Source organism: Hippoglossus stenolepis, chromosome 19 (genome assembly GCF_022539355.2).
Source record: "Hippoglossus stenolepis isolate QCI-W04-F060 chromosome 19, HSTE1.2, whole genome shotgun sequence".
In the NCBI taxonomy this organism is placed as follows: Eukaryota; Metazoa; Chordata; class Actinopteri; order Pleuronectiformes; family Pleuronectidae; genus Hippoglossus; species Hippoglossus stenolepis.
The window spans coordinates 7029152-7047288 of record NC_061501.1 but is presented as its reverse complement, the minus strand read 5'-3'; the positions used below and the strand labels follow the sequence as shown (position 1 = coordinate 7047288).

Below are 18137 nucleotides of genomic sequence, written 5' to 3'. Positions count from 1 at the left end.
ACAGGAGTTGTGGGCATGTGGCTGGATCATTTTTTAACACCCTCTTCCCACACACTCACGAAAGCTCTTCCAGTTTAAATAACAGATTTTCATGTACACAATTACCCCATTCGAACTTGAGCAAACTCTTGAAACAACGGTCATTTGCTGGTAATTTAAAGACCTTGCATTCGACAAATCATGACAGTTGTGTTTTAATTTGATCAAAATAACAAATAATAATTTTTTTTGCACATTTGAAAGTCAAAAAATCCTCACATTCATCATGTTGCAAAGAGGACTCCTCACAGTGCCAGGCAAAGGCTTTGTTCTAAAAACGATGCAGCATAGCAGTAAAAGACCGACTGTGGCTTAGTTCATCAGGATCAGGGACTTTCGTTAAGAACGCAGCCGTCATTCAACATTTTCTTATCACTGAAGTTCAGGTTAAGCACTTTTCCATCTGTTTGGGCAGCGAGTCTGCGGTGGCCGGACTGGCCGGCAGCTCCCAGCTGGATCAGGATGCTCAGCAGCGTCTCCGCAGGCTGCTCGGTTTCAGACTGATAACTTCAGGGTGAACCAGACCACGAGAACTGTGATCCTCATATGACTTCCCCCCCCCCCCCGTCCTGCCTTGTTGGATCATGAGTAGGAAGACGAGGGAGAAAAGAATAAATTAGACCCTGACCACGCTCTTCTTGAAATGTAAACAGCGCCAAGATCCAAACACACATCTCCTGATATTATACAACTACTGCGACCTACAAGATGCTGTAACAGTGTGGTTTTATATATGATGGGTGGTTTGAACAAGTCGCCCCAAATCGACGAGGAGGGACACAGGAGTTTAGAAATGTTTTTGTTGCAGGTGTGTTATTTTAGCTCCACTTGTACAATAAGTACAGTTACAGACACTGGAGTTTTTATTATTATTATTATTATTATAATTTCTTATGCTCTTACTTCAGTGCAGGAAGATGCATTTATTTTACTGGACGTGTTTCAGATCAATCCTGTCGGCCTTGTGCCAGGAAAGCTTTTTGACAGTCTACACACAGTCAGTGCTTTACCTGGATGACTCCCCCTCTATTCTGCACACACTCGACATACCTGCACAATCCACTAACCCCATATGAGCCTGGGCGCCTTCTTAGATTAGTTTATCGAGGCCTCCTGGAGTCTGGTCATTGAGGGTTGTTGTGCTTTTGCAGGTCCCTCAACTCTGAGATTAAATCTGTTTGATCTGTCACTTCTTAAAAATCACTTTCACTTATGTCAGGATTTTAATTTGTAATCCATTTATGTATTTGTTTTATTGTTGTGTTAACTTTTTAAAAACCTTTAACCTTATTGTGTGTGTTCTTGAGCCACTTTCACAGAGTTTTGTTCCTGACCAACGAGTGTGCGTGGACATTTCATGTGCCTGTGATGTCACATAACGTTGTAGTGTCCCGTGTGCTGCAGTGAGAACGGGGTGGAGGATGAGGAGGACCTGTATGACTGCGTGTATGACGATGAAGACGGCGGCGAGATCTACGAGGACCTGATGAAGACCGAAGCCCTCCCTCCTCCGGTCAGTTAACCGCCCGTGTACACTGAGTCATCAATGTGAATATCAAAGGGGTTGTGGGGAAGGCGTCTGGTTGAGGAATCACCAGCCCACAGCGTTGCGGTAACAAGTGTGTGTGTGTGTGTGTGTGTTTGTGTGTAGGCATTTCACAAGCAGGAGACTGACATCAGGAGCTGCTGTCTGACAGAGATCAAGCAGACAGAGGAGAAATACACTGAGACCCTGGAGTCTATAGAGAAGGTACTTGCACACTGTTGGGGCACATTGGGTCATATTTACTTATAGTAAAACGTGTGAGTCTTGGAAATGTCAGTAGATGATGTTCTGTTGTTAACATATCAAAGTTTGAAGTTTTATTATAATAGCAGCTGCATTCATCAAACTTCTGAGAGTTAAACTGAAATATTTTAAGTGCCAAATATGACACATTTATCAATGTATCGCTGTATAGTGAGTTTGCCATTTTGAAGTGGTGTCCGAATGTTTAGTGAATTTCTTTACCCCTTATATTGTGCACTCATTATTTCCCATATTGCATCATGAAAAATAGTGGTGGTAGTCACTAACCAATATATGCCGTCATGCAGTGCGCTTGTGGCAGAGCCACGAGAGGATGTGATCAGAGCAGCTCACCACAGCACAAACTGAGACAAACACCCATCCGGCCCACAACACAAAACATCCTCAGGACTGATTTAATTAGAGGTGATCAGTCAAAATGGCAGCTAACCTCAATCAATACTATGTGAGCAGTGAGGAATTTCAACATAGCCACAATTACCACAACGAGCCCACATTCTACTACAGTGGGTTAACAAAGAAAGGCCACATTGATCACTATCAATAGTGATCAATGTGTAAAACTGTAATCACTAGCATTTGGGTAACTGTGCTCAGAGAGAGAAATAACCCTCTGACACAACCCTAGTTTTGCGTGATCCCAGAACAAACTGTATCGAAAGAGCACAAATTGCGAGGGAAGCCCCTTCCCCACCGTCTCGTGCCCCCCCCAGCCACGGCTACTTACCTCCTCCCTCCTGTGCACGGACACGTCTGGAAAAGGAGCTCGGCTGATTTCCCAGCGGAGCACCTCACTAGATGACTTTGGATATGAAGTGGATGGTGGAATGTGGTTTGTGTTCGCCCGCTCCTCCGAGACGTGGTGGTGACGATGGCGGCGGCGGCGGCTCTCTGAGAAGGAAATCATTAAATTGCAAACTCTGAAAATGAGATTATTGCCGTGACCCAGACGGTCCCCCTTGTTTTTGCTGACTGCAGCTTTTTTTCCACAACTCTAATATAATAACTTCTCGCAAAATTTCCCACTCTGACTCCAGGGGGACGAGCTTCACTCCCTGACATCCTCTCTCTCTCTTTTTCTCGCGCAGCACTTTATGACGCCGCTCACCATGTTTTTATCCATGGTGGAGATGGAGAGTGTGTTTGTGAACATCCCGGTAAGTCACTGTCTGACACCACACACTGTAATCATCCAGAGAGCTGGTCAACTGAGGGTCACAGATGGATTGACTGGACCTGAATGTGTTTTTAATACATCCACTGATATCAGCAGAAAATACATGTTGTTATGTGCTCCTCAGGTTTTATCTGTGATTGTTTAGTTTAAAATTAGAGCAGGGTTGAAATTGGTTATCCTTTCATCAGTTAATAATTGTCGATCAGCCATTTTAAAGTAAAAAACATTTTCGAATTTCAACTTCTTCTCACATGTGCATCTTTTTTTAACATGATAATCAGCTAAAATGTCTTTTTTTTGGCGGCTGCTCGGACAGAACACAAACACATTCCAGTTTATAAAGTGGTTCTCTACGTTCTTCTTACAAATTGTCCTTTGCTCATTAAAGTAATAGTAGTGATGCAGTTACTTTTGTTGTTTCAGGAACTGGTGAAAGTTCACAAATGTTTACTGCTGGAAATCCAAGACTCAGTCCACCAGAGAAGTGCCCAGAACCTTTACCAGATCTTCATCACTTTCAAAGAGAGGTACATCATCGTCATCCTCTTCCAGCATAAACACACACAACGCCTGAAACAAACCAACACCTGACTCCAGGAGTGAACAGAACCACCACCTGCTGCATCAGCTTCTTTACACTGTATATTTCAGATCTGACTCTGAGCCTCTTTTTATATTCTTACATTAGTTAACTGTTAGTCCCACATGAGCCAGTACGTAGTCTGAGACCCTCTGGTCCTGAGACCTGGCTGAGGGTTCAAAGTCTGAGGGAATGAAGCTGAGTCAGCAACCAATCTTAAATCCTTCCTTCCAACATACTTACATCTGAGAGCCTGTTCTGCATCTTGTTAGAATTGTATTTGTCTCTGGATTCAGTTTAAATCCCTGTTTTATTATGTAGTTTATCTTCTATGACTGAACTGGTTGGAACTTGTATCTGCACGCTTTAGCTAAAAAAACATTATTGTTATTATGTGTGCAGTAATACAAATGTTATTATGCTTAATTATCAGATTCAATAACCAGAACTATATTTTACTTATGCTTTTTAACCTGTGTCTTCTGACTTTAGCTTTATTCTATGTTAACTCTAGTAATAATGTGTCTTACCGTCTCCTCCAGGTTGTTGATTTATGGGAAATACTGCAGCCATGTGGAGACGGCCATCGCCTCCCTGGACGACATCAGCAAAGACAGAGAGGACGTACGCATGAAGCTGGAGGTGAATTCTCATCACGGTTCATAATAAATAAAATTAATTAAAATGTGGAGCCATTTGTCAACATGTTAGAGCGGTCAGAGGACGCCCTCAAGTGGTGACCTGACGCACTGCAGGTGATGACAACCTGCTGTAGTTTGCTCCTTCAAACTTTCTAGGTCGTAAACATTTTTTTTAAATGAAAAGAATTATCTTAAACATGCCCTCAGACTGACTGCTTGTCTTCATTTAGTCTATATATGTACATAACTAATCAAATGACTGTCTTATGTGCTGTGTCTGCACAGGAGTGTTCAAAAAGAGCCAACTATGGCAAGTTCACCCTGAGGGATCTGCTGGTGGTTCCAATGCAGCGAGTCCTGAAGTATCACCTCCTCCTGCAGGTACGCTGATTGCATGTTGTCAATGTTTTATTCTTCACACCCTCAGTGAAAAAGCCAAGCTGGGAAACAAAACATGAAAACAGGCCGTCAGTCAGTTTCATTCCACACGTCTTTCTGCTCCGTTTGTGTGAATAAGAAGCAGAAGTATGTTTTTCATGCTTAAACCGTTCAACGGGAACAGGAACATTTTCAGTGATTGTCAGTGTGTGTTTGACTCTTCTTGTGGATTTGGGTTCCTGGACTTTGTATCATTGACAAAGTGATGAGTCAAAATAATTACACCATGCATGTGGACTAAGGAGATTTTAAAAAGGTGCTAAACAAAGACAAAGATGAAGGAACAGAAAGTCAGACAAGCTCTAAAACTCTCTGATCAACATAAAAAACTAAAAATTACCTTTATCCCTCATCTCCGCAGTTTAGTTAAAGTAACTTGATTGTATACGTACAAATTTGAGGTAGTTCACTTGAGTATTTCCATTTTATAAAACTTGAAACTGTTACTCTACTACAAAATAGAGATACATATTTTTCTTCTTCCCTAATGTGACAGCTGTGGTTACAAGAACAATATTTTACATCTAAAACATAAAATATGAACCATGTAGTTGCATTCAGCTACAGACTGACCAGCAGCATTAAAAGGCTGTATACATATAAATACATGAATAATAATAAGTATATTTTAATAATGATGCCTTTCTACTTTTACCTGACTTAAGTTACTTCTTTTTACCTAAAATAAAGGATCTCAGTACTTCTTCCATTAGCTGTGTAATGAGCTGTGTGTGCTCATCTATCCTCATACACATAAAGTTCAATTTAAAGGTCGTCACTGAGTTTCTGGACGACTCAGATATTAAAGCTCCATCATCTGACTGGAGGAGCAAAAGGACTCCCCGGCACTACCCCACACCTCCACGAGTGGCGCTGTTGTCCGTGTTTTATTCCCCTGTCTGGCTTTGTCCTTCAGGCTGTGAGACTCTTCGGTTTGACTGTGAGTCTGAAAAGACCTGAACATCACTGACAGGTGACGGAGACAATGACTGAGGAGGATGAGGAGGGGTGACGAGATAAAGAGGGGGACAATAGATGAAAAGGAAGAGCATCACTGAGGGTGTGACTCGGGTGTCATGTTCCTTGTTTAGTCATTGCAAGGATCCACATTTTCAACTGATTGCATTCATTGTCATCAGTGATTTTGTGTTTCTGTTGTTTTCGTGATTTCAATTGTGATCTTGCTGCAGAAATAGAACAAAATATGTTAAATATAACAAAAATCTGTAAATGATGCGTTTTGCAAAAGTAAAAAAAAAACAACTGAATATTTGCTTGTGGAATTTGACCGTCACGAAATAATTTCCTTTGTGAACCATCAGCCTGAATGTGTTTGGTTTCTCTTCTTTAAAAATTCAAAAAGGTTATTTTCAAGCTATATCATAGCTAAGGTACAGAGAATTACCCTCTATAGTTAGAGTTGCTATCAAATCCAAGAATACAAACTTGAACCCGGATAAGCTGAAGTTGTGAAACGTTGGAATTTGTTTTTCATTTTACAAATTAAAATTAGACTCCAAAAATGCTTTGCAGCAGATGTACTATTTGTTTGGTTTTATTGTCATTTTATTCCGGCAGAAATTAGTAATTTTAAATGTTTTTATATTAATAATAATAATAATGATAATAATAATGACGAATTACAAACAACAGGAACAATAAAAAAATAAGACATTACATAAAAGCAGATACAAATAAAAAAATAAATTCAATAAAAGATAAAAAGACCTTTCCCCATTAAAAGTTAAATTAGGTTCTATCAAACCCTCTGATCACCCTCCATGTTTGCATGTAGTGTCCTGATCAAGCAAAGTGATTCTGTTGTGTCCACATGGTCCGAGCTCCCTGCGGAACGGGCTGGTGATAGTGAGCTGCTCGGAATAAACCCTCCGCTGGGTCACTCTCCCACACTGTGACAGAGGGAATGTGTACAACTAATGTCTTGTCACATCCTCTCTCTCCCCGACTTCCTCTCTTTCGCCCTCTCTTTCTTTCTGTCTTTTTTTTGTCATCAATCTTCCTCTCTCTTTCTTCCTGGCTGCCGCTCATCATTTCTTTTACCCCCCCATCTCCCGAAGCCGCAGTTTCCCAGGATGAGTCCATCATGTATGGTCCCAGCGAACGGCGTGACCACTCCCCTCCCCTCTATCTCTGTGGATGTGTGGGGGGTGCAGGAGCGAGCCTTGAAAAATAGGACTCTGCCGTCTTGCTAGTGATAATAATGCCCGGGTTGAGCTTGACTGACACCAGGGATTTGAGCAGCGCCAAGAAGACATATATATCTCCCTTAGCGGATAAGTGTGTGTGCGCGTGTATGTGTGTGTGTGTGTGTGTGTGGGCCGTCAGTATTGACCTGTATGAAGGACATGCATGGCATCCTTCCTCATCCTCCACTGCTGAGGTCTAGATGTCTTGTTTACACTGCAGCCAGGCATCGGCACCCAATTTCACACACACACACACACACACACACACACACACAACACAACCAACACAACACACACACACACACACACACACACACACACACACACAAGTGTTCGTTCCCACGTGGAAATGTCAGTCAGTGGAACAGAGTTCAGATTATTTTTCGCTGTAGGGTGTGTTAATCTAACTGTCATCGTATTGAAACGCAAATTCAGAGAGTTTTTTAAAAAGTTCAGGAAAAAAGAATCAAAGGATTTAGTGTAAACAACAGGATTAAGATAATGAGTAAATGCTTATCATGTTGTCAAAGTTACAAACGAGTTGTTCAGCAAACTGTTCACTGACCATCTGTTTTCAGGATCATTACCCTTTTAGTTTAATTCAGTAAAGGTTCAAAGTGACTTTATTTGTCATCTTAAACCTTAAACATCTCACTGAGCTGTTGTTACAGGACTCCCAGGCTGCGAGTCGATTCCTGATTGAACCTTGTCTCTATTTTTTCTTGTGCTAACACATATTATTTACCACAGTAAAGAGAACGTGGCTGATTTTCATAGTTCAGGAAAAGTTGCAGTCTAAAGATACATGAATTTCAAAACACAATGTCAGTTCTCCTCTGATATAAGTTCATTTGTATGCCTCCGTGTCGGTGACGGCCAGTAGCCGGAGGACAAGGGTTGGTTTATCAGTCCGTCCCATTCTTGTGAACACGATATCTCAAGAATACCTTAAGGGAATTTCCTCAAATTTCCCTTTTCTTCAGATTTTGACCAGTAGTCACTTGGACTCAAAGACGAACTGATTAGATTTAGGTAGCAGCACAAATCTCTGCCTGTCTGACTGACATCTCTCAGTGGATGTCCGCACACCACCGGAAAATTAACCTTAATAAGACTGAACAACTTTTCCTTCCAGGGAAACGCTCTCCCACCCACGACCTGACTATTACCTTTGTCAACTCCGTGTTAGCCCCCACCCAGACTGCTAGGAACCTGGGTGTGACACAAGACAGCCAACTCTCCCTTACTGCCAACATTACTGCAACAGCACGTTCCTGTAGATACATGCTGCACAACATCAGGAGAATACGTCCCGTTCTCACTCGCCCCCCGTTCCCTCCGCTCTGCATCTGCCAATCGGCTTGTTGCTCCCTCACTCCGAGCTAAACACTCAACAAAATCACGACTGTTTGCTGTCCTGGCTCCTACACGGTGGAACGAGCTCCCCATTGACATCAGGACAGCAGCAAGTCTACACATCTTCCGCCGCAAACTAAAAACACACCTCTTCCCACTATACCTTGAATAAAAAAAAATTATTAAAAAAAAAGTAGCGATTTAGTAGCACTTATATGGCACTTACTTATAGCACTTTGTAGTTTGGCTTTCTTGAAGAAAATTGTACTTTCTTGATTCTTGTTGTTCTGGGTTTGTACCCTCACGGTTGAATGCACTTATTGTGAGTCGCTTTGGATAAAAGCGTCAGCTAAATGAAATGTAATGTAAAAATGTAAAGATTTCAGTGGTCAAAGGTCACGGTGACCTCATGAGTCAGGAATAATAAAACTGTACTGGTTGCTGGAACCACAGGGCAGATATTCTACTTTCTTACAATTTTTACTGTACAGCATGAAAGAGACGCAACCATGAGAAACGAGGGCACTTATATCCTGCGTGTGATTTGTTTCTGTCCAATAGGAGCTGGTGAAACACACTCATGATGCCGCAGACAAGAGCAACCTGCGGACGGCCCTGGACGCCATGAAGGTACATTTTACATTCAGCAACAATACAAATCATCACAACAGTTTTCAATCAAACTGGAATGTGCGCATGACAACTGTTGTATCAGCTGCATCCAAAAATATAGCTTCATTGTCGTTTGTGTTAACACTGCTAAAGAAAAGTTGGGTTGGGTTGGTGGAGGCAGCATCATAAACAGGGATTCTGAACTACTGGAGAATGTTGACTGTTGTTTAAAATGTTGATTAAATTAAAGCACTTATCAATTAGTAGGAAAAAAAATATTTATCTTAAATCAGGTGCCTCAGGACGTCTCCTGGTTCATTTTATTTCCACACACCCTCAGAATCACTTCGGGCTGGAGACTTTCACAACAGCTGCAAAAGAGATTATGGCTTTTAGCTTTTTGTTCTGTTGAACTAATTATTTCCTTTATATGAATTTTATTAATATTCATCTCAGTCATGAACATTTGTGTTATTTTCCCGCGCGTATGAACAAATTAATCGTCCACACAGCACTTAGAAGTCACCTGAAAAATTTGAAGTTTTTTTTGTCAAGTCAGATCTATTTGAAAAGCCTAATGTCATATAGAGACAGATGAGGTTTGGGAGCCTGAATCAGCAGCTTTTACTTCAGTAGAGGACAAAACTGCTGAAGGGGAACTTAAGCATGTGAAGGAAGAAACGGGACGTGCATCACGAATACAGTGCTCTTTAGAATTTATTTTGTAATCTTTGTGTTGTGATTTTTATTTTTTTGTATTTTTATTAATTTAACAACACAGACTTAACATAACAAAAACAGACAGATTCATTTATTATCACAACCCTATCAACAGGCCCAACAACATAGTTAGATAACAAAGGGGAAAACTAATGTAATAAATATGTATTCATAAAAGAATACATAGATAAATTGATTGCTTCATGTAATTTTCTAACTCGGGAGTGAAAGAAAAGTATGTATATATAAACCAAGGGAGGAATACTGCATGTAGAAAAAGACATAACAAATCTGAATGAAAAAAATATTAAAATGACTTTTATTGTTTAACTAATATTTAACTTTTTTAGCTGAATGTGTGTTTTTTTTATTAAATTAAGCTTTTGTTTTGTGATTTCTTTACAGGACTTGGCTCAGTACGTCAACGAAGTCAAGCGAGACAATGAGACGCTGAGAGAAATAGACCAGTATCAGAAATCCATCGAAAACCTTGTAAGACGCACGATTCTTCAGCTGATTTCAACTTCAGAAACAAAAAAAATCTTTTTTTCACCGTCTTCCTCTTCGTCTGCAGAATCAGTCTCTGAGTAACTACGGGAGACCCAAAGGAGACGGGGAGGTACGGGTGTCCTCGGTGGACAAACGGGCCAAACAGGACAGGTGAGATGTCACGTTGACATGCTGGTTGACGGAGTGACTGCAGCTCAGACTCGATTCAGATGCTGTGTCAGATAAACTGTGTGGTGAATTACTGAAATCCACTTCACCTGAACCGGGAAGATCCAACGTTTTGTTGCTTTGTTTTGTTTATTTATCAGTAGATTAAACTACGTCTGCAGACAAGTTTATCTTGTTTGAAGCTACACTGCAATTTTTCCCTCAGACACAAAATGCCCTGTCAGTCTCGCCCTTTGTCTCACGGATCACGTTCACTCAACCGGCCTTGACGAGCCGCTGACTGCAGGGAGTCTCTGTCTTGGGCTGGGTTAGGCCCGCACAGAGGTCACAAGATTATTCCTGGGGGTCGCCATATGATTATGGAGAATAAAAAACATTATATAAATAAATATTTTATACTTGGGGCGGCACAGGTGGTCTTTCTGTATTTTTGCCGGGTACTCCGTCTTCTTCCCAGAGTCCAAAGACATTCAGCTGTGGTTAACTGGAGACTCTAAACGGACTGCAGGTGTGAATGTGAGAGGACAGTTGACTGTGTCATGTTGGTCCTGCAGAACGCTAAAGCCTGTCAGCACGGACTGACTCCTGCTCCCCCATGACCTTTAAGTATAAGCGGTATAGGGAAAAAGTGGGTTGGAGACTGGGAATTGTTTTTACATCCAATTGTGTGTACCTGTGATAAGGTGCGCTTTAGAATGGATGTTATTGAGTGTGTATGTGAGGCAATGTGATCAGTCAGACCCCAACCCTAAATCAAAAAACCACTGGTCTCCTGTATCTTAAAATGACAGCTACCTTGAGATTGGGTCAAATATCTGTAAATCGAAACACATCCAACTGGAGGAGCAGACGTGTGTCTTACAAACAGAATTCAAAACAGGCAAACACCAACTTGTCATGTATAATAAATGAGTTCTGCTGTGTCAGAAATAATGCATAGTGTAGGTTTAAAGTTTAACAGAATGCACCTGAGATAATGCACAGCAGGTGATCAACATATTAACATTATGGTCTTTGAACCACAGGCACATCTTCCTGTTTGACGCTGCGGTGATCGTCTGCAAGCGGCGGGGAGACAACTACGAGATGAAAGAAGTGATCGACCTGCACCTGTTCAAGGTCACCAACAACCCCACGTCTGACAAGGAGAACCGCAAGGTCTGTGCACAGGCACGCACACACAGACACACACACACACACACACCCACGGTTTCCATGGGGACACAGTGTAACAGTCAGGGTTCTCACGCATACTGGAAAATTTAAAAAACCTGAAAATTGATTTACCAAAAACCCTGGAAATAATATCTACTGTCTTGGAACAGTCTGTTCCTGGTGTAGTATTTCTTAAGTAGAACCTTGAGAGCCAAATTCCAAGAGGCAAAATCCAGGGAATTGAATCACATGTCTGGGAAAGTCAGGGAATATGTAAATGTAATTGTTGCAGGTCTCACTACAGTACAAACCACTGGATGTGTTCAGAAAGTCCTGAATATATTCACAGTACAGTAGAACGTCCAGGTGAACTCCCCCTCCAACACGTGCCTGCCAACTTTCAGATGTGGCCGTCACCTTGGAAAAGATGTTGACACATCCGTCATTTCACTTCCTGTTTTTTTTGGGCAGTGTCACATCTCTGTGAACATTGAACTTTTAGTTCCGAGACAAGAACTCAGCTGCACTTGTCCACGGCGACGAGCGGAAACATTCAGCTTCAAATGAACTAAGCTCAAGTCACAAAGAAACAGGCAGTTTATTTCTCACATTTTCTCACAATATCAAAAAACATTTTTTACTGTGCTGCACAGAGCAGTAAAAACTGAATTTTTGAATTAAAATCCACAGTCAAACATTTCTTTCCTCTTTCTTAAATGTTGTGAGGCGACATTTTCATCGTTTTCCCAGGAAATAATTCATGGATCTTGATGATAAAAGAAGATGCAGGCATTTTCAGAGGACTAATATATATGAATGCGAAATTTGGTGAATTTGGGTCTGCCCTTTGGAGAGATTTTATTTTTACAGTTTCTATGATTTTATTTCTACAGTCTCTCCAGTTTAAATCATACACTATTTCTTTATTTTTATTGTTCCAGTTTATTTCCTCCGTTTGTACAGTTTAATTTGTACAGTAACACTTCTAAGTCCAGATACCTCACATCTGAGAGGAAAACTGATTCACGCCGCTCACTTTGTTTTCACCTACAACACAGATGCTTCGATTTCTCGGGCTGAGTCGCTTTGAATCCACTTTAATCTGAGTCATCAACATTTAGTTTTTACTTCAGTGGTGTGTTATCACCCCCATCACCTCTACACTGTGGTTGGTAGTGGCTTTAAAAAACGCTAAAACAGCTTTTGATGACACTAATTCCCCCCCAGGGCAGCATCATGTAACGCAGAGCCCGTCCCAGCACGATTGGAACGATGTGCTGAGAATGTTCTGCCTTTTTTAACCTCCCTGTTTCACCACTGCTTTCATGTGCAGCTTGTAGAAGTGATGAAACTTTACAATGAACAATATTAGTGTTTGTAAACGATGGCTGATTAAATGATGATTACTGACATGCTGTGAAATACGAGGGAACGAAACGAGCATCTCGTATTATCATCCAATCGGCTACAAAGGAGGGAAGCCTCGAACTGTCGCCTTCATTATTGTGTCTTTATGACGGAGTCAGCAAAGCTGTGCAGCCACGTTGGACTCCTGACAAACCAATTAACAGCACTACTTCAGCTTAATGGGCAGCCATAACAATTTATCATAGATGCAGGTTCATAAAATTCAGTTAACCACCCACTTCACCGCTCGCTCTCTACTCTCTCTAATGTGCTGATAAAATGAAGTACAGGCAAATTTCAAAATCGGCCCCGCGAACAGCGACGTAATCTACACAAAAGACTCTTATAAAATAATTTGGTACGAGCTTCTTCCAGCACATGTTTTATGTTGTCTTGTTCATTCACCAGCACCATAGTGAAACTGTGGCAGAGGAGAACAGTCTGCCTCCTCCCAGATGGTGTTATCATTAAACTGCACACACACACACACACACACACACACACACACACACACACACGCGCACACACGCACACACGCACACAGACACACGCACACAAAGAATACTAAGTGCCAAGTGCTGGAAAATATTGCCAATCATAAAGAGTAATGCTATCTCAGGCGTGCCAGGGAACAATGATTTGGGTAATAATGAAGTTGTAAATAGCAGACATTAGTGGACTTAAACCCATATGGGCTCACACACTTTGTAGGCCGCGTCCGCCTCGGTGTCAGTCTCCCGACGTGATGGATATGACGCAATTTGCTTGATGACATATTTATTATGGGAACTTAGATCTGTCAGAGGCATGACTCCAAATGAATGTGTAAATAGATGGCTGCATGCTGTCAAGCTCACCAAATGTTTATAAAGATGCATTTCCACTTTCCTCCATTATCCAGAGGTTAAGCCCAAATATTCCGGATACGTGGAAATCATTCTGAAAGCAGCTTAAATAAAACCAGATTTACGGGGAAAAAATGCAATAGCGTGCAACCGTCTTTGCATGAATTTGTTTGACGTGTACGTGGACTTTTTAGTTTGGCCCATGTCCCATCCGCTAACATGGAGGGGGCAGGGTTCATGACCTATACAACTTTCACTTATGGGAAGCTCTCATGTCGTCCATCTATATACATCTTTATATGCTATGGCTCAGCATCATTAACCTAAAAGGGAATATTAAGTCAGTGCTATGATTGTTTTCACTTTTGCCAGATTTCAGATTTAATGTGCAATTATGTGTGACTCAGTTAAATTGATCCACACGGCGAAAGACTTAAGCAAAAGGTCAGATAAGGTGTATTTTAGGAAGATCACCGCAGGAATATGTTTCGTTATCAGTCTGGACATGTGGTCCTCTTGTATTCTGGGAGGTAAACTGACAGAAACACAGACAAACACCTCCTCCTCCTACTCCTCTGTACAAATTGGTAGCTAGACGATATCCCTGCTAAGCGGAAGCCTCTGTGTCCACTGGGAATGCCTCTGTGGAGCGCCGCTTTCCTTTTCTCTCCTCTTTCAAACAGAAAAGACGAGCCGCTACGCTTCCCTGACAGCACTGTGAGCTCGGCATGTTTTCAGCCTCCGGAGCGGAGTGCTAGAAGTTCAAAACCACAACTAGGAGCCATAAAAAAGTGCGGCTCGCGAGTATCCGTTTAGCAAAGCGTTTGAAAAAAAACAAACCGAGGCATGTGTTGACGCAGAGGCTAAGGGACTAATATTTAGCCTTTGACGTGGGTGATGGGAGCTGATTTACAGGCCCGCTCGCTGCTCGGGTCTGTGCATGCCGTCTGATGCCCAGCATTTATATGGCGGAGCAACCTCACACTCGTATCCTCCTCTTCCTCTCTGTTCTGTCTGTCAGCTCCTCCAACCCTCCAGCCCTCCAACCCTTTGTGTTTACTCTCCCCGAGGCGTGCCGCTTTCATTTTGCATCTCTTTGTCCCCATCTGTCTCGCTTTGCTCCTGCCCACCTCCCGCTCCCTTTGTCTTCCACTCAGTTGTTGTTGTTATATTTTATCTCTAAAAAATGTGTGCGTTTTTCTCTTCTCCCCGTTGCAGTGGTCCTACGGATTCTACCTCACTCACAACCAGGGCCAGAGCGGCTTCGAGTTCTTCTTCAAGACCAAAGAGCTGAAAAAGAAGTGGCTGGAGCAGTTTGGCATGGCCATGTGAGTGTGGGGTTTTGTGTGTATGTCATTGTGTGACGGTGTGATTTGAGCACGTTTGGCTGTCACAGCATCAGAGCGCAACACGTGGCCCGTCCTGTTCTTCAGGTCGGGCCGCTTGACGATGAGATACACGCGAAAACAGTGGAATGCAGATGGTGATGTTTTTTGAAGCTTTCAGTTCTCTACTGTAGTTTGAACCGAATCAGCCAGTTCTCATCCCGAACTGGATCCAAATTCGCCTGCAGTGACAAAAACATGCATTTAGACTGAAACTGCACTGGTTGGCGGGGGCGTAGAACTCTAGAATTCTACTTTCTAGTGAATCACTTTTATTCATCAAGACCAAGGAGTGCACAGGAATCTGACTTATGAAACTGGCACTGGCAATCTAACTCAGTTTATGTATCTAAAGTCCGACACAGGAGGCCTTTAAACTGAAAGTGTGCAGACAGATGTTTGCATTGACCGGACACATCGTAACCTAACAAAAGATCCTGTTTTGTTGCATTATGGGAAATGCACTAAGTGAAGCAAGTAAGCAAAAGTAAAGCAAGAAACCAGTAACTGATAAATCTGCCGCCCAGTTAAAAAGAGGAGTGTCCAGGATTAGCGGCATCTTTACTACAACGCTGCACACAGCTAACTGATGAAGAGCAGGGCTTCAGACATACCAGGTCACAGGTGAGGTGATGATGAGTGACAGGTGAAGTGGGCGGGAGAATGAGCAGGAAAGCCACCTCACCCCACCTTCCAGAGAAGACGCTGTGGTTTGAGCAAGTGAAACAAAAAGGTTACGCAACTCTTTCATCACGTCTCACTATTAAAGCACCGAAAACAAAAGGAGGAGTCTTTAAATTTTAAATAAACAAGCCGCTGTGCTGCAGGCAGAGTCGGGAAAATATTTAGTTTTACTTTATAACACACACACACACACACCAATGCCCCAAGGGCTCATAAACACCTCTTGTATTTTCTTCAAGCAGACCATGCCCGTCTACTTGAAATTATCTCCCTCCCACTTCAAAGAAGCGTATCAGTGAAATGTTACTGAGTCACTGTTGTACTCTGCAGTCGTACTGAAATATTGAATTGTTGTGTTTTTTTTTTGCAGCTATAAACGAACATTGTTGCTTTGAAATTGATGTTTTCAAAGAATTAAAGCTGTTTTCAATTGAAACAAGGCAGAGAACAAGAACAAATCAATTTTCACCCATTAATTTGGACTCAAATATAGTTACAACCAACAATTCAATCAGGAGAGACTTACAAAGAAACACATGAGAATGAGTCAAATTAAATAAAATAAAATTCATTGTAAACCAGAGGAGTAGAGTTTTGGCATTTAGACCCCATCATGGAGTAGAACACCACGGAAGAAGTCCTGCGATTTAGGTGCTTTGGATCAAAGGAGACTTTCTATTGGTGGTGGGGACGAGGGATGGAGCACTAAGTTGTGACGTCTCACGAAGGCCTCTGATTGGACGGGATTTGAAGGGATATGACAGAGTATCCGGAGTTGCGGTGGTGCAGGGGCGATGGTGGGTCACTGAACTAAGAGCTGAATGACAGGAGGGAAGAGAACATTTTAAACTCTGACAGCGTACAGGTGATTGGCTCAAGTTGAGCGTGTCGGGTTGTGATTGGATGAAAAGAAAGAATGAGCTGGTGGAGCTTAAAGATAACAGGGAGTGTGCGTGTGGTTAAGGAGGAACCCACATGAAGACTAAACTCTCACTACGCTTCATTAGTGGTGAGTGTCAATTATACTTTGGTGTTAATTATCGGTGTAAACCATCATGTAATGATCTTTGATTTCATACCACGAGCTGCTGTTTACTCTAATTGGAACCTCTATGGTGCATTCAAGGACACTCCACCACTTCAAGTTTAAACTCAAGGCAACGAGCCGATTCTATTATTCTGAAATGTCCCTTTATTTGAATGTGTCTTAGAGTGATGATTCATGATTCATCCTTCAGCTGAACCTGTGCAGCTTGCACTCAGATCCTCTAAAACCCATATGAAGCAGTTAAAAGGCGACCAGAATGAAACGTCCCATTACTTTGAATACAATTTAGGATTTCTTGAACATGGTTAGGAACATTTTGGATAATGTAAGAAACAAAATATATAACATAGCTCTAGTCGTTTTTAATGAAGAGCGGTTGCATAATATATATTTAATACACATAAATGTAGTAGAATAGAGTTTGGTTCTGGTTCTGTTAGGAGGAAGCAAGTGTTTGTTGGGATCTTCTCAGTTGACCTTCGACCCTTCAGAATGAATGTAAAATGCAATGGATTGAGATTTGTTTATGATATATATGACATTTGTTGTGTGTTGTGTCCTGTTTAGATCCAACATTCGACCTGAGAACGGCAGCAACAACCTCCACGAGTTTTGCATGCACACCTTCGACAGAATCACCTCCTGCAACTCATGCCACATGCTGCTGAGGTAAGAGGCCAGCTATTAAACACACACGCACACACACACACACACACACACACACACACACACACACACACACACACACACACACACACACACACACACACACACACACACACACACACACACTAGACTCTTTGCCTTCAAACTTCTGTCAGGACTCCTTTGAAAGACCTCCAGTCCCCCTCTTTCTCTCCAGCGGAGCTTGATAATCTATTCGTCACTTTTGCTTCACTCCAGTCTCCCTTTGCACATGTGCCTCAGTTACACAAAAAGTTTCTTTTGAATTTTCTGAATGGTACCAGCACCCTGAGGACCGTGCCTCATGGTCTTTCTCGCAGCGGGAACGACTGAGTGGTTTCACCTCCCGAGGCCGGTAGAGAAAGAACGTCTGTCACACTTCAGCACTTCCTCAAGGCGACGGATTGACTGGATTATCGCGTTGTGAATATACAGAGACAGGCACCGAGTTCACCAGCGTTTTCTCAGGATAAGATTTGACAAAAACAAGAACATAGCGGGGACGTTGACAGGAAGCCTTTGAAGTGCAAGGTTTCATGTCGTTGGGGCTGTTGCTATTTTCTTGATTATTTCTTTCTCTCTCAAGTCTTTAGTTTGACAGCCATCGTTCATTTGGATGATTTCATTATGTCTATTCTTGTACTGCTCTTTGTTTGCAGTACTTGTACTTA

The 18137-nt window shown here is 42.0% G+C and overlaps 1 protein-coding gene across 1 annotated transcript in view; it reads left to right on the top strand.

Moving 5' to 3' along the window:
• LOC118098554 (guanine nucleotide exchange factor VAV3) overlaps positions 1–18137 on the top strand; it is an 87299-nt gene that overhangs the window by 42497 nt on the left and 26665 nt on the right. Inside the window, exons 5-16 of the mRNA XM_035142513.2 lie at positions 1444–1552; positions 1691–1789; positions 2938–3006; positions 3450–3553; positions 4149–4248; positions 4533–4628; positions 8810–8878; positions 9986–10072; positions 10155–10240; positions 11284–11416; positions 14884–14993; positions 17350–17451. Coding sequence (XP_034998404.1) covers positions 1444–1552; positions 1691–1789; positions 2938–3006; positions 3450–3553; positions 4149–4248; positions 4533–4628; positions 8810–8878; positions 9986–10072; positions 10155–10240; positions 11284–11416; positions 14884–14993; positions 17350–17451 — 1164 coding nt within the window. The remainder of the gene's footprint in view (positions 1–1443; positions 1553–1690; positions 1790–2937; positions 3007–3449; positions 3554–4148; positions 4249–4532; positions 4629–8809; positions 8879–9985; positions 10073–10154; positions 10241–11283; positions 11417–14883; positions 14994–17349; positions 17452–18137) is intronic.